The 16,800-nt window shown below is 41.6% G+C and overlaps 1 protein-coding gene across 7 annotated transcripts in view; it reads left to right on the top strand.

Annotated features, from left to right (window-relative positions):
• LOC141106496 (calcium-binding protein 2-like) overlaps positions 1–16,800 on the top strand; it is a 170,250-nt gene that overhangs the window by 137,666 nt on the left and 15,784 nt on the right. For all 7 annotated transcript variants that reach the window (XM_073597304.1, XM_073597303.1, XM_073597300.1 and 4 more), the window contains 2 exons: positions 6,594–6,624; positions 8,302–8,436. In XM_073597304.1, the coding sequence (XP_073453405.1) occupies positions 6,594–6,624; positions 8,302–8,436 (166 nt within the window). The remainder of the gene's footprint in view (positions 1–6,593; positions 6,625–8,301; positions 8,437–16,800) is intronic.

The following is a 16,800-nucleotide window of genomic DNA, read 5'->3' as shown; positions in this document are numbered from 1 at the left end:
CCTGCAAACAACAACACAGTCTGGGTAGATATCGCGACCATAATCCCAGGTTTGCAGTGCATGAGTATACTTCTCAGCATGTCAGGGTGACAACTTCCTTATATCACAGTGACTGAGCAGGCATTTTCAGGTGCTCTCGAATAGCAGTATCAACCCACTGTGCCCGCTTGCATTGGATTTCAGCTTCCAGACTTTCTGGCATATATGGGTACAAGTAGCCATACTCCTCAGCCACTTTTCTCATAACAATTCGTTGCAATTTGGACAATCTTGGCAGCAATTTTGGATCCCCACAACCGGGTAACACTTGAGTATCTAAGGCACATTTGACACAGTAACCAACAATTTTGTCAAGCTTTTGAGGTGCACTTGTAGATGAAGAGGACACTGGCCCTGTAGCATTAGGGGTTTTAACATGGTGAGCCCACCGCTCCTCTTCCAGAGAACTTGCAGGACAAAGAAAAGGAGATGCAGATGCTGGCAACTCAGGCTTAATACTGGAGGTTTGAGTATTAGAGAGAACTTCCTCCCCTGCAGGCTCACACTGTTGCTCAGCATCACTTTCAGACCATCTCTCAGGCCAAGACACAGTGTCAGAAAACAGTCAGGATATCCAAATCTGACTTAGTTGAGCACTCTTCAGCTGGAAGCAGATCACACATCAGAACTTGCAGCAGCAGACTTTCTGACCTCTGCACCATTAGTGCTACCTGACTCCTTCCAAATAAATAGACTATCCCAGCATCCTCAGCAGCCAAAGAAAACTCCTGCTGATTGGCTGAGACAACATATTTACTCTGGATTCACTGTAATCTCTTATTCTAATGCCAAAAGCAACAGTGCCCCCTATTGAAAAAAGAGAGAAATCACAGTTAAACGCAAGATTAGGAGAAAACCATTTGATCAAGACTACAAACTAGCCAGGCTAGTTACCACCTAGTACAACTAAATTTACTAGCAGCCCTGTTTAGGACAAGGGTGCTACACTAATGATTTGTAAATGATATTTCTCTCTCTGTAGTCTATACCTCTCTTAATACAAGAAAGGATTTTGCTCACTTTGGAAACCACAGCTTGGCATTGCATGCTATTATTAAGCTTATGATCTATCAAAACACCCAGATCCTTCTCCGCCATTGATTCCCCCAGTTGTACTCCCCCTAGTATGTATGATCCATGCATATTCTTAGCATCCAAGCACATAACTTTACATTTTTCAACAATAAACCTCATTTTCCACATAGTTGCCCAATTAAACAGTGCATTGAGGTTGGCTTATAAGTTGGAGACATCTTGTAAGGATGTTATTCCACTGCATAGCTTGGTGTCATCTGCAAAAACTGAAACTGTACTTTTAATCCCAGACCCTATATCATTTATAAATATATTTAAAAAGTAAGGGTTCCAACACTGAACCTTGGGGTACACCACTGATAATCTTAGACCACTCAGACTATGAATCCTTAACCACTGCTCTCTAAATTCGGTCTTTTAGCCAGTTTTCTATCCATTTACAAACTGATTTTTCTAGACCTGTAGACTTTACCTTGCACATTAGCCGTGTGAGGAAAACTGTGTCAAATGCTTTTGCAAAATCCAAGTATACCACTTCCACAGCCACCCTTCTGTACAAGGTTTTACTTACCTCCTAAAAAAACAAATCAGATTTGTCTGACAACTTCTGTCTTTCATGGATCCATGCTGTCTGTTGTTAAAAATACTTTTTTTTACAGCAAGAACTCATATATGTGGTCTTTTAATTAAACTCTTCAGTATCTTCCCAACTATAGAAGTTGAACTAACAGGTCTACAGTTACTTGGTAAAGACTTTGGTCGCTTTTTAAATATAAGCACCACGTTGGCCTTACTCCAATCCAGTGGTATTATGCCAGTCATTAAAGTGTCCCTAAAAATTAGAAACAATGGCTTTGGAATTGCAAAGCTCAATTCTTGTGGGATCTGTGGGTGTATGACATCTGGTCCAGGTGCTTGAACCATATTTATTTTGTCTAAATATTTCTGGACCATATAACTTTTGAGCCATTGTGGATCATTTGGGGCTGTGTCAATACCATCACCATTATATCCATGAGCTCCCCCATGCTCCTTTGTATACACAGAGCTTAAGAAGGTATTTAATAAATTTGCCTTCTATTTGTCCCCAGTCACCCAATCTAGATTATTTTGTAAAGGGCCTACATGCTCAGACCTGACCTTTTTACTATTAATATTTTTGAATAATTTTTTGGGTTTGTCCTAGAAAAACAATGAAGTATTTATATAACGCTATCATATCTCCTCTCAAGTGTCTCTACTCCAGGGAGAATAAATTTAATGTTTGACATTCATTGGGATGCAGCGACTGCACGGACACAGCCACTCCTCCAAATCTGACATCAGTGAGGGAGCAGCAGCTGTGTCCGTGCAGCTGTTGCATCTCAATTGACATGAATGGGACTACCAGCACAGGGATGCACAGAACACCTGTGTATCATGTGTGGGCAAACACAGCCCTTACACTAGTGGATGCTTGTAAACTGAATAAGCCCTCAATGTTTTTGCATTTTTAAATGCTAAAAAAAACACACAACTGACAAGCATGCTAAAAAAATCATATGAATGTTATAATAATATAAAAATAATAAAGTAAAGAAACAGAGATGTAGGGGTTAGTTTGGGCTAGTTAAGGAAAACAAAGTTCTTACAGAGCTAAACAGGTAAGACTTATTTAAAAAAAAAAAAAAACTCTCTTTCAGTGACATCTGTGTAAAAATAGTTACACTGTGTTTAGCTGCATTTTAATTATATTTTAAAACACACTTATAGCCCAATCATACCTTCTCTCTATAGTGCATTGCAATATTGTACATGTGATAACATGGATTGCTTTAAAGTGGTTCTAAAGGCAGAAGGTTTTTTATCTAAATGCATTTTACGCATTAGTATAAAAAACCTTCTGTGTGAAGCAGCCCCCCTCAGCCACCCTAATACTTACCTGAGCCCCATCTTGATCCAGAGATGTTGTAGGAGAGCCTTGGCTGTTCGGGACCCTCCCTCCTAATTGGCTGAGACAACAGCGGGCACCATTGAATCCTGTAGCTGTCAATCAAAGTCAGTGAGCCAATGAGGAGAGATAGGGGGCGGGGCGGGAGGCAGGGGCCAGGAACGGTGGCGGGGACCCGAGAAGAGCAGGATCTGGGCTGCTCTGTGTAAAACCACTGCACAGAGCATGTAAGTATGACATCCCTATGATTTTTAAACAAGGAAAAACAAGACTTTAAAGGGGTTGTAAACCCTCATGTTTTTTCACCTTAATGCATCCTATGCATTAAGGTGAAAAAACTTCTGACACTGACTGGCCCCCCAGCCCCCCCCCCCCCACCCCCCCACCATTTTACTCACATGAATCCTGTAATTCCCACAGCAGAGACGCGCTCTTCCTCTCTGCCTGGGGTTATCAGCTCTTGATTGGATCTATTGATAGCAGCGCAGCCATTGGCTCCCGCTGCTGTCAATCAAATCCAATGGCGGGGGTGCCGGGGGGTAGGGCCGAGTCCGGCATTCAGTGTCAATGGACGCAAATGCTAGACTCGGGAGCTTGCCCACAAGGTAACCCCCCAGAGAGCACTTCTCCCAGGGGGTTAACTGATGCGAGGAGGAGCCACGAGAGCCGCCGGGGGACCCCAGAAGACGAGGATCGGGGCCACACTGTCCAAAACGAACTGCAGAGTGGAGGTAAGTATGATATGTTTGTTATTTAAAAAAAATCCCTTTAATATCACTTTTACGGCAACCTATTTAAATGTCAGTGCACTATAATGGATAAAAACAATTGACAACGCATGTTGATGCATTCCAGTGAAAATAAACGGCATGGCAACACATTAAAAATTGCGTGGTTTGTTAAAGTGCATAGCTGTAATGTGCATGTTTCCACAATGAGTAATTGTGAATTGGCCCTAAAACTGAAACACTGATGTTGCAGTGGCCAAAAGAGTCATTATCATCAATTCTGCTACACATTTTAGGACCTCAAAATAGCTACGTATACAGATCTTTCTTAAACAGGTTAGTTTGTCTAGGTGTAGGGAAGGGGGGAGGGAGCATCTTTAAGATCATTTAGGTACATATCGGAATTCTACTTTAAATTCTCAGAGATGGATTATATTATATACTTGGAACATCCTGCTTAGATGGTTACGCAAACATCTAAAGCAGGGTTTTTCAAGAGGTTGCTAGGGGTTCATTCATCAAGGAGCAATTTCTGCCTCTCAGATAAGTTCCCATTGACACCATTGATCTTTTTAGCTTTCTATGAGGGGGTAATTCTTCCCAATGACCCTAAGTATAAGGAGCATTCTTCCCAGTGACCATCACACTAATATATCATGAATTATGAATATAGTCAATTTTAGTAGGGGTTCCCTGAGACCAGAAAGTTATGTTAAGGGTTCCTCTGTGTTGAAAAGATTGAGAAAGGCTGATCTAAAAAGTCGTTTTCCATTACTGAAAAGAGGACTGGAAATTGCTTTGTCCAGATCCCACAAAACCTAAAGCAATCATGCTCATCCATCATTTCCACACCTGTGGATGTATCAATATAGAAAGTTTTCTTTAGGAGGCGTTGAAGGCATTTACATTATTGTAGGTGGCATGATCAGAGTGGCAATCCAACAAGAATAAATTCCTATATTGGTAAAAGAAGTGAAATATATGACAAACCACAACAATTGAATGTAGCACTTTTCTAAAAATGTGTATTCAAATCAATTACCAAGAGACCCAAATTGGGTTAAAATTCAGGTACATTTCATTAAAGCATATCTAGAGAGGAAACTGTTCAATTTCAAGGACTTTAAGAAGACACACAGCCACTCAATAAAATTGGAGGAGGAGCATTAAAGCCTTAAATGCATATAGGTTCTTTACTGTCAGAGTGGTAAGGATGTATACAAGTCCCTTCCACAATTGGTGGTGTAAGCATAAAATGTTGATGGTTTCAGAATACTCTTAGATGAGCATCTTAGCAAATGCAATATACAGGGATATGGGAAATCGTAGAGACATGAACACACAGGTTGAACTGGATGGACTGATGTCTTTATTCAAACTAACACAAACTATGTAACTATGTATATCTAAACCCCACAAAAAATCATATATTGTAGCTTACAAGTCCCTAGTTGTGATGGCTGCATTGGTTTACTTTTTTCAAGCCTTTTTCCTTTTTTTTACCTTGTGATTCTGCCAGTAACACACTTCTAGTTCTAGGATGACAACACCCACTCACTTTAGTGTATCAAGACAACAGAAACAAGATAGGGCTACAGAACCTCACCCTCTCCAATTCCTCATAACATCGAGGGTTGTGGTTGTCCACAGAGATAGCCAAGAATGATGTATTTTAAAAGTTATTTAAAGATGGATGGGTGAGATTGCTTCGAATATTAAAAATTAATGAAATCGTATTTTTGGTTTGTAGTGCTCAGATGCAGCGTAGTTCTGCTTTAACAACAGTTAGCCCAAGCAGAGAGGACAGGAAGACAATCACAAGATTTCTTGCAAGATCAACAGGTTATTTGTTGACCATATATAACAAAACTATATCAATAGTATATTTTATAGACTAAAATGGACCAAATAACAAAGAAAAGAGAAGTTCATTGCTGGGGTTTACGTACACTTTTAACCTAGAGGATTTGGGGTAATCAGCTTTCACAGGATCCTTTCTGAATGCTAAGTGATGCCACTGGTGTCTAGAAGGGTACCAGAAACCAGATGCAAGGTAGGTACATTTTTCTTTTACATTTTTTATTTTCCAAGCACACATGATTGCACTCTGCTTATTAGTTGTACCTTGTATTTTGATGTACGGTCCACTTTAATCTCTTTAAATATTTTAGTGTTGAGGTAGATTAGATTACTGAAAGTAAAATTATCAAATGATCACTGGCCATTGCAAAAAAAAAACAAAAAAAAAACTACTGATGATAGAACCTGTATAAAAAAAAACAAAAACATTTCTCCATTTATTAAGGGTAAATATAAAGACGACAGCATATAGTTGTCCTCTTAGCTACCATGTGATTCCCCTAACTAAGTTTAGGGGGATAGGTACAATTATTTATACTACTACTCTTATTCCTTTTTTTCAAAAACAAAAGCCCTTCCCTCTTCTCTAAATTTCCAATCAATCAACCCACTACAAACCACACACACAAAAAATAAATAAAGGGGGTGAACAGGCCAGGGAGGTAGCGGGGCAAATTTAGGTAAATTTGGTAAATTCACAGTTGGTAAGAGGGAGTGGGCTTGGGTTGTCATGTCTCCCCCCCCCTTCTTTTTTTTTTTCATAGGGGAGGGGGGGGGGGTGGACGTTGGAGGACGAAGAGAGGGGTGAGAACTTTAGAATCTAAGAAATTTGAGCATAATTTGGAGGATTTTTAACATGTTTTATAATATGCATATTCTAGGAATGATACACATGTTTGTGAATGTTATGTTATGTCTTTTTTACATAAAAATTTAATAAAAAGAGCTTAAAACATTGTGTGTGGTTGCTTTCCCCTAAACATTGTTCTGTTTCATTTTAGGACAGAGAGCTGAGACCAGAGGAGATAGAAGGTGAGGAGTCTTACAGTGTAAGGGCTGGTTTATATTTAAGTGCGTACAGAAGGCAAAGGTGCACTGTCCAGCCCTGCTGCTGGCAGCCTATTAAACTCTATGAGAGGTCGACAGCTGCTACAGCTGAACAGGTCTGGATGGTGCACTGAGCATTACAAACGTTTAGGGGAGTATGTGCCCAGGGACAAATGTTTAGAACGCAGGCAGTCTGCTAAGTGCCCGGTGTGCATGGCGCCAAAAAGTAGTATTAAACCCCAAAACAAAAATGTAATATATCGCAGCTTAACAATCCTAAATGTGCATTCATTTTTTTTTTTTTTTTTTTTTTTAGACTTTTTTCCTTTATTTTCACCTAGTGATATGGCCAGTAACACACTTTCTGTCTTAGGGTGTCTCCACTCTGGATGGAGAAGCAACAGAGACACCTTTGGACAGCAGCATTGAACAACATCCCTTATGATATCATGTGCTGTGACAGGTCCTTTTTTTTTTTAGAGAGATCTGGGGTCTACAGTATTAAACCCCTTATCTCTCCTCTGGCCTCCAAAGCATCTGATCAAACCAAGATCGGTTTGATCAGATGCTCTACAATCCAGTAATGGCTTGTAAACAAACTAAAACCAGTAGTGATAAAATCCTTTCATTTCCAGGTTCTGATGTCACAGAGATAGGGAGGAACAACAGAAGTACCTCTCACTCTGTGTAATGCATCTGATGCAACTGTTCGCATTGGTCCATGGCTCTCTGGTGGGACAGGAGAGGCCGGTCAAGGCATTGGGCGGTGGATCACTTTTACATCGCTCATCACCTTCTCTAAAAATATACCACAATCGTGGCTGCAACTTCCTACAACAGACTTGTATTGCAGAAAACTGAAGGGGGTTTGTCAGACCAACTTTGTGCTCTGTAAAGCTGATCGCACACTAGTAGAATTTTTATTTGACTATCGTTTTTAATTATATTGATGAGAACGTTTAAAGAAGCAGGATCAATTTTTTTCTAAGAATTTTGTTTTCATTTGGGGAAAAAGTCATACATATTGTAAGGTTCCTGTTCCAGGCACAAAAAAAATTGTTATATGTCTATTTAAGTAGTAGATGTCGATGGAATTAAAAGAAATGAGTTGACTTAACGACTGCAATGTCAAATTCTCTGCTTTTCAAATTTTTCATATGAATGTTCAAATGAAATTCTACTCATGTATGGTCAGGTTAATGGGAACCAGTATTAGTATTAGACATATTTAGATATCACACACTGCTGTAACAGGAGAGTGGTAAGACTATGGAAATGGGTCATTGGTAAGTATATGTCAAAGGTATGATAATAGATGTCAGTAAGTATATGTAAAGGAATAAATAAACACATATTTTAAACCCAACATCAGGCTCATTCTTTGTCAAGTGAGGGGAAATCTCCTTCATGGAGACATAGATAGCAGTAAAACAATGATAGAGCTTCAAAATTTTTCTCACTCTGCTGTCAAATAGACAGGAAATGGGGAAATTTAGAAATGTGTGAAGAGAGCACTCCAAAATTGAAACACAGTTGAAGTTCTAAACTAAACCCATTTGGGGCATTAATAAAGCATAACAACTTTAATAAAGAAACACTGACCTACCATACCTGTATGTATTTGCATGGTCCTGTAGTGACCTGGTATTATTCTCCCTGCAGAGCTGAGAGAAGCGTTTAAAGAGTTTGATCGGGATAAGGATGGATTCATTGGCTACAAGGAACTGGGAGAGTGTATGAGGACCATGGGATACATGCCTACTGAGATGGAACTTATTGAACTCTCACAAAAAATCAGTTAGTGTTCATGTGTGTGTGTAACTCTAACAAATAAGAGCATTCTGCAGTAATATTATTGGTATTATTTGCAAAAAGATTATGTGATATCAGTAGGGGTGCACCGAATGGAAATTTTGGTGCTGAAACCGAAAATGAAGGATGCACTAGGCCAAAAACCGAAACCGATACCGAAAATGACAGTTTTTTTAAAAATTTTATATTTTTATATGCAGTTGTATTATGTTCGACTTTTTAATATCATCAATTTAAATTAATATGAATTTATTGTTGGCCATTATTGGTACATTTAGTGCAAGAAAAGCTCAAGAAAAATGCAGTCTGCAGTCTCTAACCATCTCTTGTATCATGTCCTCAGTTTCTAACCATCTCTTGTATCATGTCCTCAGTCTCTAACCATCTCTTGTATCATGTCCTCGGTCTCTAACCATCTCTTGTATCATGTCCTCAGTCTCTAACCATCTCTTGTATCATGTCCTCAGTCTCTAACCATCTGATACAGAAGATGGTCAGAGACTGCAGACATAGTACAGGAGACAGTTAGAGACTGCAGACATACTACAGGAGATGGTCAGAGACTGCAGACATGCTAGAGGAGATGGTCAGAGATTACAGATATACTATAGGAGATGGTCAGAGATTCTAGACATACTACAGGAGATGGTCAGAGATTGCAGATATACTACAGGAGATGGTCAGAGACTGCAGACATAGTACAGGTGATGATCAGAGACTGCAGACATAGTACAAGTGATGATCAGAGACTGCAGACATAGTACAGGAGACAGTCAGAGACTGGGGACATGACACAAGAGATCAATGCAGCCTCACCAGTGTCCGTCATATGCAGCCTGCCTGTGCCCGTCATATGCAGCCTGCCTGTGCCCATTATATGCAGCCTGCCAGTGTCCGTTATATGCAGCCTGCCTGTGCCCATCAGATGCAGCCTGCCTGTGCCCGTTATATGCAGCCTGCCAGTGTCCGTTATATGCAGCCTGCCTGTGCCCATCAGATGCAGCCTGCCTGTGCCCATCAGATGCAGCCTGCCTGTGTCTGTCATATGCTGCCTGTGCCCATCAGATGCAGCCTGTCTGTGCCCAATTCAGCTCTGTGACACACAAAGATCGCCGCTCTGTGGGAGGAAGGAGAGAAGGAGGGAGGACTGGGGTGAGCCAGGATGACACCCCCGCAATGGGTGGCACAGGCCCCGCCCCATTTTCTGCTCAATTATCGGCAACATTTTTCTTTCAGCAATGTCCGGAAAACATAATTTTCGGCAGTTTTTTTTTTCGGCCGCCAAAATTTTGGAGCATCCCTAGTGATATGTAAAATATTTGTCAGTCCAATGCAACTAAATTGATTTTGACAAAAACTATTTTTTCCTGAGCTACATTTTTCTCTTAAAAAATGACTTTCAGCTAAGAGTCTGACTTATGAGGTCCTTTTTGATATATTATTGTTACTTTGTATTTACTCTTTTCATTCATCTGCAGATCAAAAGGGGTGAGCTTTGCTCTGCATATTTCAGTTAAAAGCAACCTTACAAAAAGTTTGTATTAATAAATTTGGTTTAAACCCTTATTAATGCTTAGTTAACCCTAATCAGCCCTAACTCTCCAATTAGCTATTCTTTCAGCTTTATTTCTACTTTTTAAACTTTTAATATTTTAACTTTTGTGCAAAATTGAAAAAAAAATTCAATGTCATTATAAACAAATTATAAAATAAAATGTAAGTATAAAATCTAGCTTTTTTAACATCTTTTTGTCTACAGATTGTGTTGAAAATTAAAATACTTTTTGCAAGACAATATCACTAAAAGAATGCCTTGATTGTCCTGAAAAAATCTATACAGTTGCAATAAAAAGTATGTGAACCCTTTTGGAATGATATGGATTTCTGCACAAATTGGTCATAAAATGTGATCTGATCTTCATCTTAGTCACAACCCTAGACAATCACAGTCTGCTTAAACTAATAACACACAAAGAATTAAATGTTACCATGTTTTTAATGAACACACCATGTAAACAGTCACAGTGCAGGTGGAAAAAGTATGTAAACCCTTGGATTTAATAACTGGTTGAACCTCCTTTGGCAGCAATAACTTCAACCAAACGTTTCCTGTAGTTGCAGATCAGACGTGCACAACGGTCAGGAGTAATTCTTGACCATTCCTCTTTACAGAACTGTTTCAGTTCAGCAATATTCTTGGGATGTCTGGTGTGAATCGCTTTCTTGAGGTCATGCCACAGCATCTCAATCTGGTTGAGGTCAGGACTCTGGCTGGGCCACTCCAGAAGGTGTATTTTCTTCTGTTTAAGCTATTCTGCTGTTGATTTACTTCTATGCTTTAGATCGTTGTCCTGTTGCAACACCCATCTTCTGTTGAGCTTCAGCTGGTGGACAGATGGCCTTAAGGTCTCCTGCAAAATGTCTTGATAAACTTGGGAATTCATTTTTCCTTCGATGATAGCAATCCGTCCAGGCCCTGACGCAGCAAAGCAGCCCCAAACCATGATGCCCCCACCACCATACTTCACAGTTGGGATGAGGTTTTGATGTTGGTGTGCTTTGCCTCTTTTTCTCCACACATAGTGTTGTGTGTTTCTTCCAAACAACTCAACTTTGGTTTCCTCTGTCCACAGAATATTTTGCCAGTACTGCTGTGGAACATCCAGGTGCTCTTGTGCAAACTGTAAACGTGCAACAATGTTTTTTTTGGACAGCAGTGGCTTCCTCTGTGGTATCCTCCCATGAAATCCATTCTTGTTTAGTGTTTTACGTATCGTAGATTCGCTAACAGGGATGTTAGCATATGCCAGAGACTTTTGTAAGTATTTAGCTGACACTCTAGGATTCTTCTTCACCTCATTGAGCAGTCTGCGCTGTGCTCTTGCAGTCATATTTACAGGACGCCCACTCCTAGGGAGAGTAGCAGCAGTGCTGAACTTTCTCCATTTATAGACAATTTGTCTTACCGTGGACTGATGAACAGCAAGGCTTTTGGAGATACTTTAATAACCCTTTCCAGCTTTATGCAAGTCAACAATTCTTAATTGTAGGTCTTCTGAAAGCTCTTTTGTGCGAGGCATCATTCACATCAGGCAATGCTTCTTGTGAAAACAAACCCAGAACTGGTGTGTTTTTTATAGGGCAGGCCAGCTGTAACCAACACCTCCAATCTCATCTCATTGATTGGACTCCAGTTGGCTGACACCTCCTCCAATTAGCTCTTGGAGAGCTCATTAGTCTAGGGGTTCACATACTTTTTCCACCTGCACTGTGAATGTTTACATGGTGTGTTCAATAAAAACATGGTAACATTTAATTCTTTGTGTGTTATTAGTTTAAGCAGACTGTGATTGTCTATTGTTGTGACTTAGATGAAGATCAGATCACATTTTATGACCAATTTGTGCAGAAATCCATTTCATTCCAAAAGGGTTCACATACTTTTTATTGCAACTGTATATGTATTACTTTGTTATCTTCACCACTTGCCAACTGGCTCATGCTGATATACGTCGGCAAAGTGGTACGTTCCTGCTAATCGCCGTACGGGTACGTCTTCCCCTTTAAGAGCCATAGTAGGCGGGGGACACGGTGCACGTGGCCGGTGGGTGCAATCGCCGCCGGCCACCCGCGATCGTGGCACAAGAGCCAGAATGGGGATTTGTGTGTGTAAATACACAAATCCCTTTTCTGACAGAGTAGAAGAAACACATCTGCTGTTTTTAGTAATTACAAACAGCAATATGTCTCCTCCCCCAGTCAGTCCCATCCCCCCACAGTAAGAAACACTCACGAGGGAACACATTTATCCCCTTGACCGCCCCCCAGTGTTAACCCCTTCCCTGCCAGTGACATTTACACAGTAATCAATGCATTTTTATAGCACTGATCGCTGTATAAATGTCAGTGGTCCCAAAAATGTATCAAAAGTGTCCGATCTGTATGCCACAAGGTCGCAGTACTGCTAAAAATCGCAGATCACTGCCATTACTAGTAAAAAAAAAATAATAATAAAAATGCCATAAATCTTTCCAATAGTTTGTAGACGCTATAACTTTTGCGCAAACTAATCAATAAACGCTTATTGTGATTTTTTTTTTACCAAAAATATGTAGCAGAATACATATTGGCCTAAACTGATGAAGAAATTTGCTTTTTAAAAACATTTTTGGGGATATTTATTATAGCAAACAGTAAAAAATATTGCTTTCTTTTTCAAAATTGTCGCTTTTTTTTTTGTTTATAGCGCAAAAAATAAAAACCGCACAGGTGATCAAATACCACCAAAAGAAAGCTCTATTTGTGGAAAAAAAAGGACGTCAATTTTGTTTTTGTGACCGCGCAATTGTCAGTTAAAGTGACGCAATGCTGTATCGCAAAAAATGGCCTGGTCAGGAAGTGGGTAAATCCTTCCGATCCTTAAGTGGTTAAAGATGAAGAAAAGGCTTTCTACTAAGTAAGCTTTAAATTTTGGCTGCCCTCTGCCCTTACTAATGCTGCACACTGTTTGTAATAATACGCAGTGCAAGTACCTTTTTATTAATCTAGCGGTCACATTGATTGCACAGCTCCAAGTCCTGAGGGGCTGCGACAGCTGGTGGGAGGTGACTACAACAAAACCCAGAGCATTTGCGCCGCTGGGATGACATTATTTCACTGGAAAATCCTTACTGTTGTCAGCACTCACACTGGAGCTGTGTGGTCATGTGACCGCTAAGAAACAGATAAAAAATTACATGTATTGCTTATTATCACAAACTGTGTGCAGCCTTAGTAAAGGCAGAGGGCAAGCAACATTTAAAGCTTACTTAATGAAAAGACTTTCCTTTTTCTTTAAGTCGGTGGTCTCCAAACTGTGGCCCTGGGGCCGAATGCGGCCCTTTGCTTTCCTTTATCCAGCCCCTGGGGTACTATTCCCCCCACTGACATAAACAATGGGGCATAATTCCTGCCACTGACACCAACAATGGGGCGCCATTCCTCCCACTGACACTAATGGTGGGTACTATTCCTCCCACTGATAAACTCCCACTGATAAAAGAATAAATGTAATTTTGTTTTTAAAACAATTGTATCACAAACCCACTGGTCCAAGAATGAATAAAGTCAATATAAAATAGTAGTTACACATATTTGTTTGCACTGTCCAGCTTCCCCTAAACCAATGCAGTGTTCATTTTTTTTTCTTACATTATTTGACTTTATTGATGCAGAGATGAAGAGGGGAGGAGGAAGATGATGTAAAACGAATTTTTCAATCTAAATTGCATTTATCCTTTAAGCCACTGATCAGCTTAAGACTCTTCCCCGTACCTGACATCCCTTTGTTTATTTGCATTACTGATTTAAAGGAAAGGGAAATGTCATCTGATTCTGAGTATTATCCAAAGATGGACACCATGGGTCAGACTTTTAGACAAAATCAGGTTTATTATTTCTAAGGAATGGGGTCACTCTTAAATAGTAATCTGTTGCAAAATATGCATTTTGCCATGGATTAATATTACTGTATTGTATTTCAATAGATCAAGGAATTTTTAAAGGCAACCTAGAAAATGCTACCTGCCTGGCTTTCAAGCTGATCCAATAGCTTCAGTATGTTCTGAGTTTCTGGCCTATAACAAGTATGCAGTTGCAAAATCTGAGGTCTGTGAGGATTTCAGGTCAGTGACTCATAATGCAATAAAATCAGAAACAGCTAGGCAGCTGGCACATTCTAAATAAGGTCAGCAATGCCAGAATGCATAGTTTCATGTTGCATTCACTTTATTCACCATGCTATCTGTGATGAATTTTCTGTGTGGGCTTTATTCTGACATTTTTTATTATTATTGCTGCCTTGGCCCCCTGCTTTTTCCTGTTATTCCGCATACACATGGCCGGACTTGCCAACGAGCTAAACTCTGTCGGCATTTCCGACCAGTGTTGCCAACCCCCGGAAGTAAAATTTACTGGCAGGACCCAAAATTTACAAACACCACCAATTTTTTTTTTTTTTTTTTTACTGGCAACAATCATGACATATACTGACGGAGCCACATTTTTTACTGGCACTGCAAAAAAGTACCTACAATGCCTGTTTTCAGTGTTAAACAGTGCAAATTTCAATATTTAAACTATAAACATATAGCTAGTGCTATTAGCAATGTGTTTAAGTTAAACAAAAGTCAAAAAACATATTTCTTCATTTACATAGTACAGGGGGTCAAAGGCTGTGCGGACATGGTACAGGGGGTCAGAGGCTGTGCGGACATGGTACAGGGGGTCAAAGGCTGTGCGGACATGCTACAAGGGGTCAGAGGCTGTGCGGACATGCTACAGGGGGTCAGAGGCTGTGCGGACATGCTACAGGGGGTCAGAAGCTGTGCTGACATGCTACAGGGGGTCAGAGGCTGTGCGGACACGTATGGGGGTCAGAGGCTGTACGGACATGGTACAGGGGGTCAGAGGCTGTGCGGACATGGTACAGGGGGTCAGAGGCTGTGCGGACATGGTACAGGGGTCAGAGGCTCAGGCTGTGCAGACATGGTACAGGGGTCAGAGGCTCAGGCTGTGCGGACATGGTACAGGTGGTCAGAGGCTCAGGCTGTGCGGACATGGTACAGGGGGTCAGAGGCTCAGGCTGTGAGGACAATGGACATGGTACAGGGGTCAGAGGCTTAGGTTGTGCGGACAATGGACATGGTACAGGGGGTCAGAGGCTCAGGTTGTGCGGACCTGGTACAGGGGTCAGAGGCTCAGGTTGCGCGGACATGGTACAGGGGTCAGAGGCTCAGGCTGTGCGGACATGGTACAGGGGTCAGATGCTCAGGCTGTGCGGACATGGTACAGGGGGTCAGAGGCTCAGGCTGTGCGGACAATGGACATGGTACAGGGGTCAGAGGCTCAGGTTGTGCGGACAATGGACATGGTACAGGGGGTCAGAGGCTCAGGCTGTGCGGACCTGGTACAAGGGTCAGAGGCTCAGGTTGCGCGGACATGGTACAGGGGTCAGAGGCTCAGGCTGTGCGGACATGGTACAGGGGTCAGAGGCTCAGGCTGTGCGGACAATGGACATGGTACAGGAGGGGGTCTGTCTCTGTGGATGGCTTTGCTCCTGTTTAGTTGCTCTGTTTATCTGTCCTCCCTCCTCCTCCTCCATACTTGGCTCAGTATAGGTAGGTCATCGTCAGCACAATACACAATCTGAGGTCTGACTGACCTGGATGGATGGGTGGTCAGTCAGTGGCAGTGCTCTGTTCCGGAATCCTGGCCAGGTACAGGCAACATCGACCTCCCCGGACCCCTGCTGTTGTGAGGCGCCGCTGAGAACGAGCGCTGGCCATTCAAAAATGGCACCAGGCGGCGAAATTACATCACTTGCGCATTCGCCCACCCGTGGTGACCGCCCGAGCGTGTACGAGTTCTCCCTAGCTCGGCAGGCTTCGGAACGGCGCATGCGCAGTAGCGATGTCGGCCTGCAGCCATCTTTTTTATGGGCACCGGTGCCCGTAACGGACATTTACAGGTGCCCCAAAAATGGAGTGTAATTTACGGGCTGCCCGTAAATTAACGGACGGTTGGCAACACTGTTTCCGACAGAGAGATTTAGAACATGTTCTATATCTGAGTCCGTCGGAAATGCCGACAGAAAAGTCCGATGGCACATACATACGGTTGGAATGTCCGACTGAGAGCTCCCATCGGACTTTTTCTGTCAGGAAGTCCGGCCGCGTATATGCGGCATTACTGTCTCAAACTGAGAATTTGACAGTGTCCATATAGCACTTTCTAGGTTTGCCCGAGTAGTAATATCGAGTATGCCAAGCAGTTAGTGATTTTAAAATATACATTATAGAATGAATACATTAATGGAAATAGTATTACCAATAAACATTAGTGTTTGGAAATCATTGTTTCTATGTTTAATGTGGAAATATGCACATGGAAAAACATGACATATGCAGGTTAAAGCTTTCTGCTAAGTAGTGCAAGCCCAATAATGGCAGGTGATGAAACTGGAAACTCAGAGATCTTATTACTGGAGTATCTGAACGATATAAGATGATTCAACGTTAGATATCAGTTTGGTTGAAAGGAACCTTTAGCCCGGGTTCACACCTATGCGAATTAGAGGTGCGTTTCCGCACCTCTAATTCGCATAGCAGGAGAATGTGACTGGCTCCCTATGGAGCCGGTTCACATATCTCCGGGGCGGCTGCGGTGCGCACTGCACAAAAACGCTGTGCGTCTTTGGCTGCGTTTCAGGGCCGAATTCAGGCATAGAATCGGCCCTGATTCGTCCCTGAAACGGTGAACAGGGACGCACAGCGCTCCTGTGCGGTGCGCAGCGTATTATGGTGTGAACCC

The sequence above is a fragment of the Aquarana catesbeiana genome, linkage group LG08 (assembly GCF_042186555.1).
Source record: "Aquarana catesbeiana isolate 2022-GZ linkage group LG08, ASM4218655v1, whole genome shotgun sequence".
Lineage (NCBI taxonomy): Eukaryota > Metazoa > Chordata > Amphibia > Anura > Ranidae > Aquarana > Aquarana catesbeiana.
Note: the sequence above shows the minus strand (reverse complement) of the source record. Positions and strands in the feature narration are given on the sequence as shown.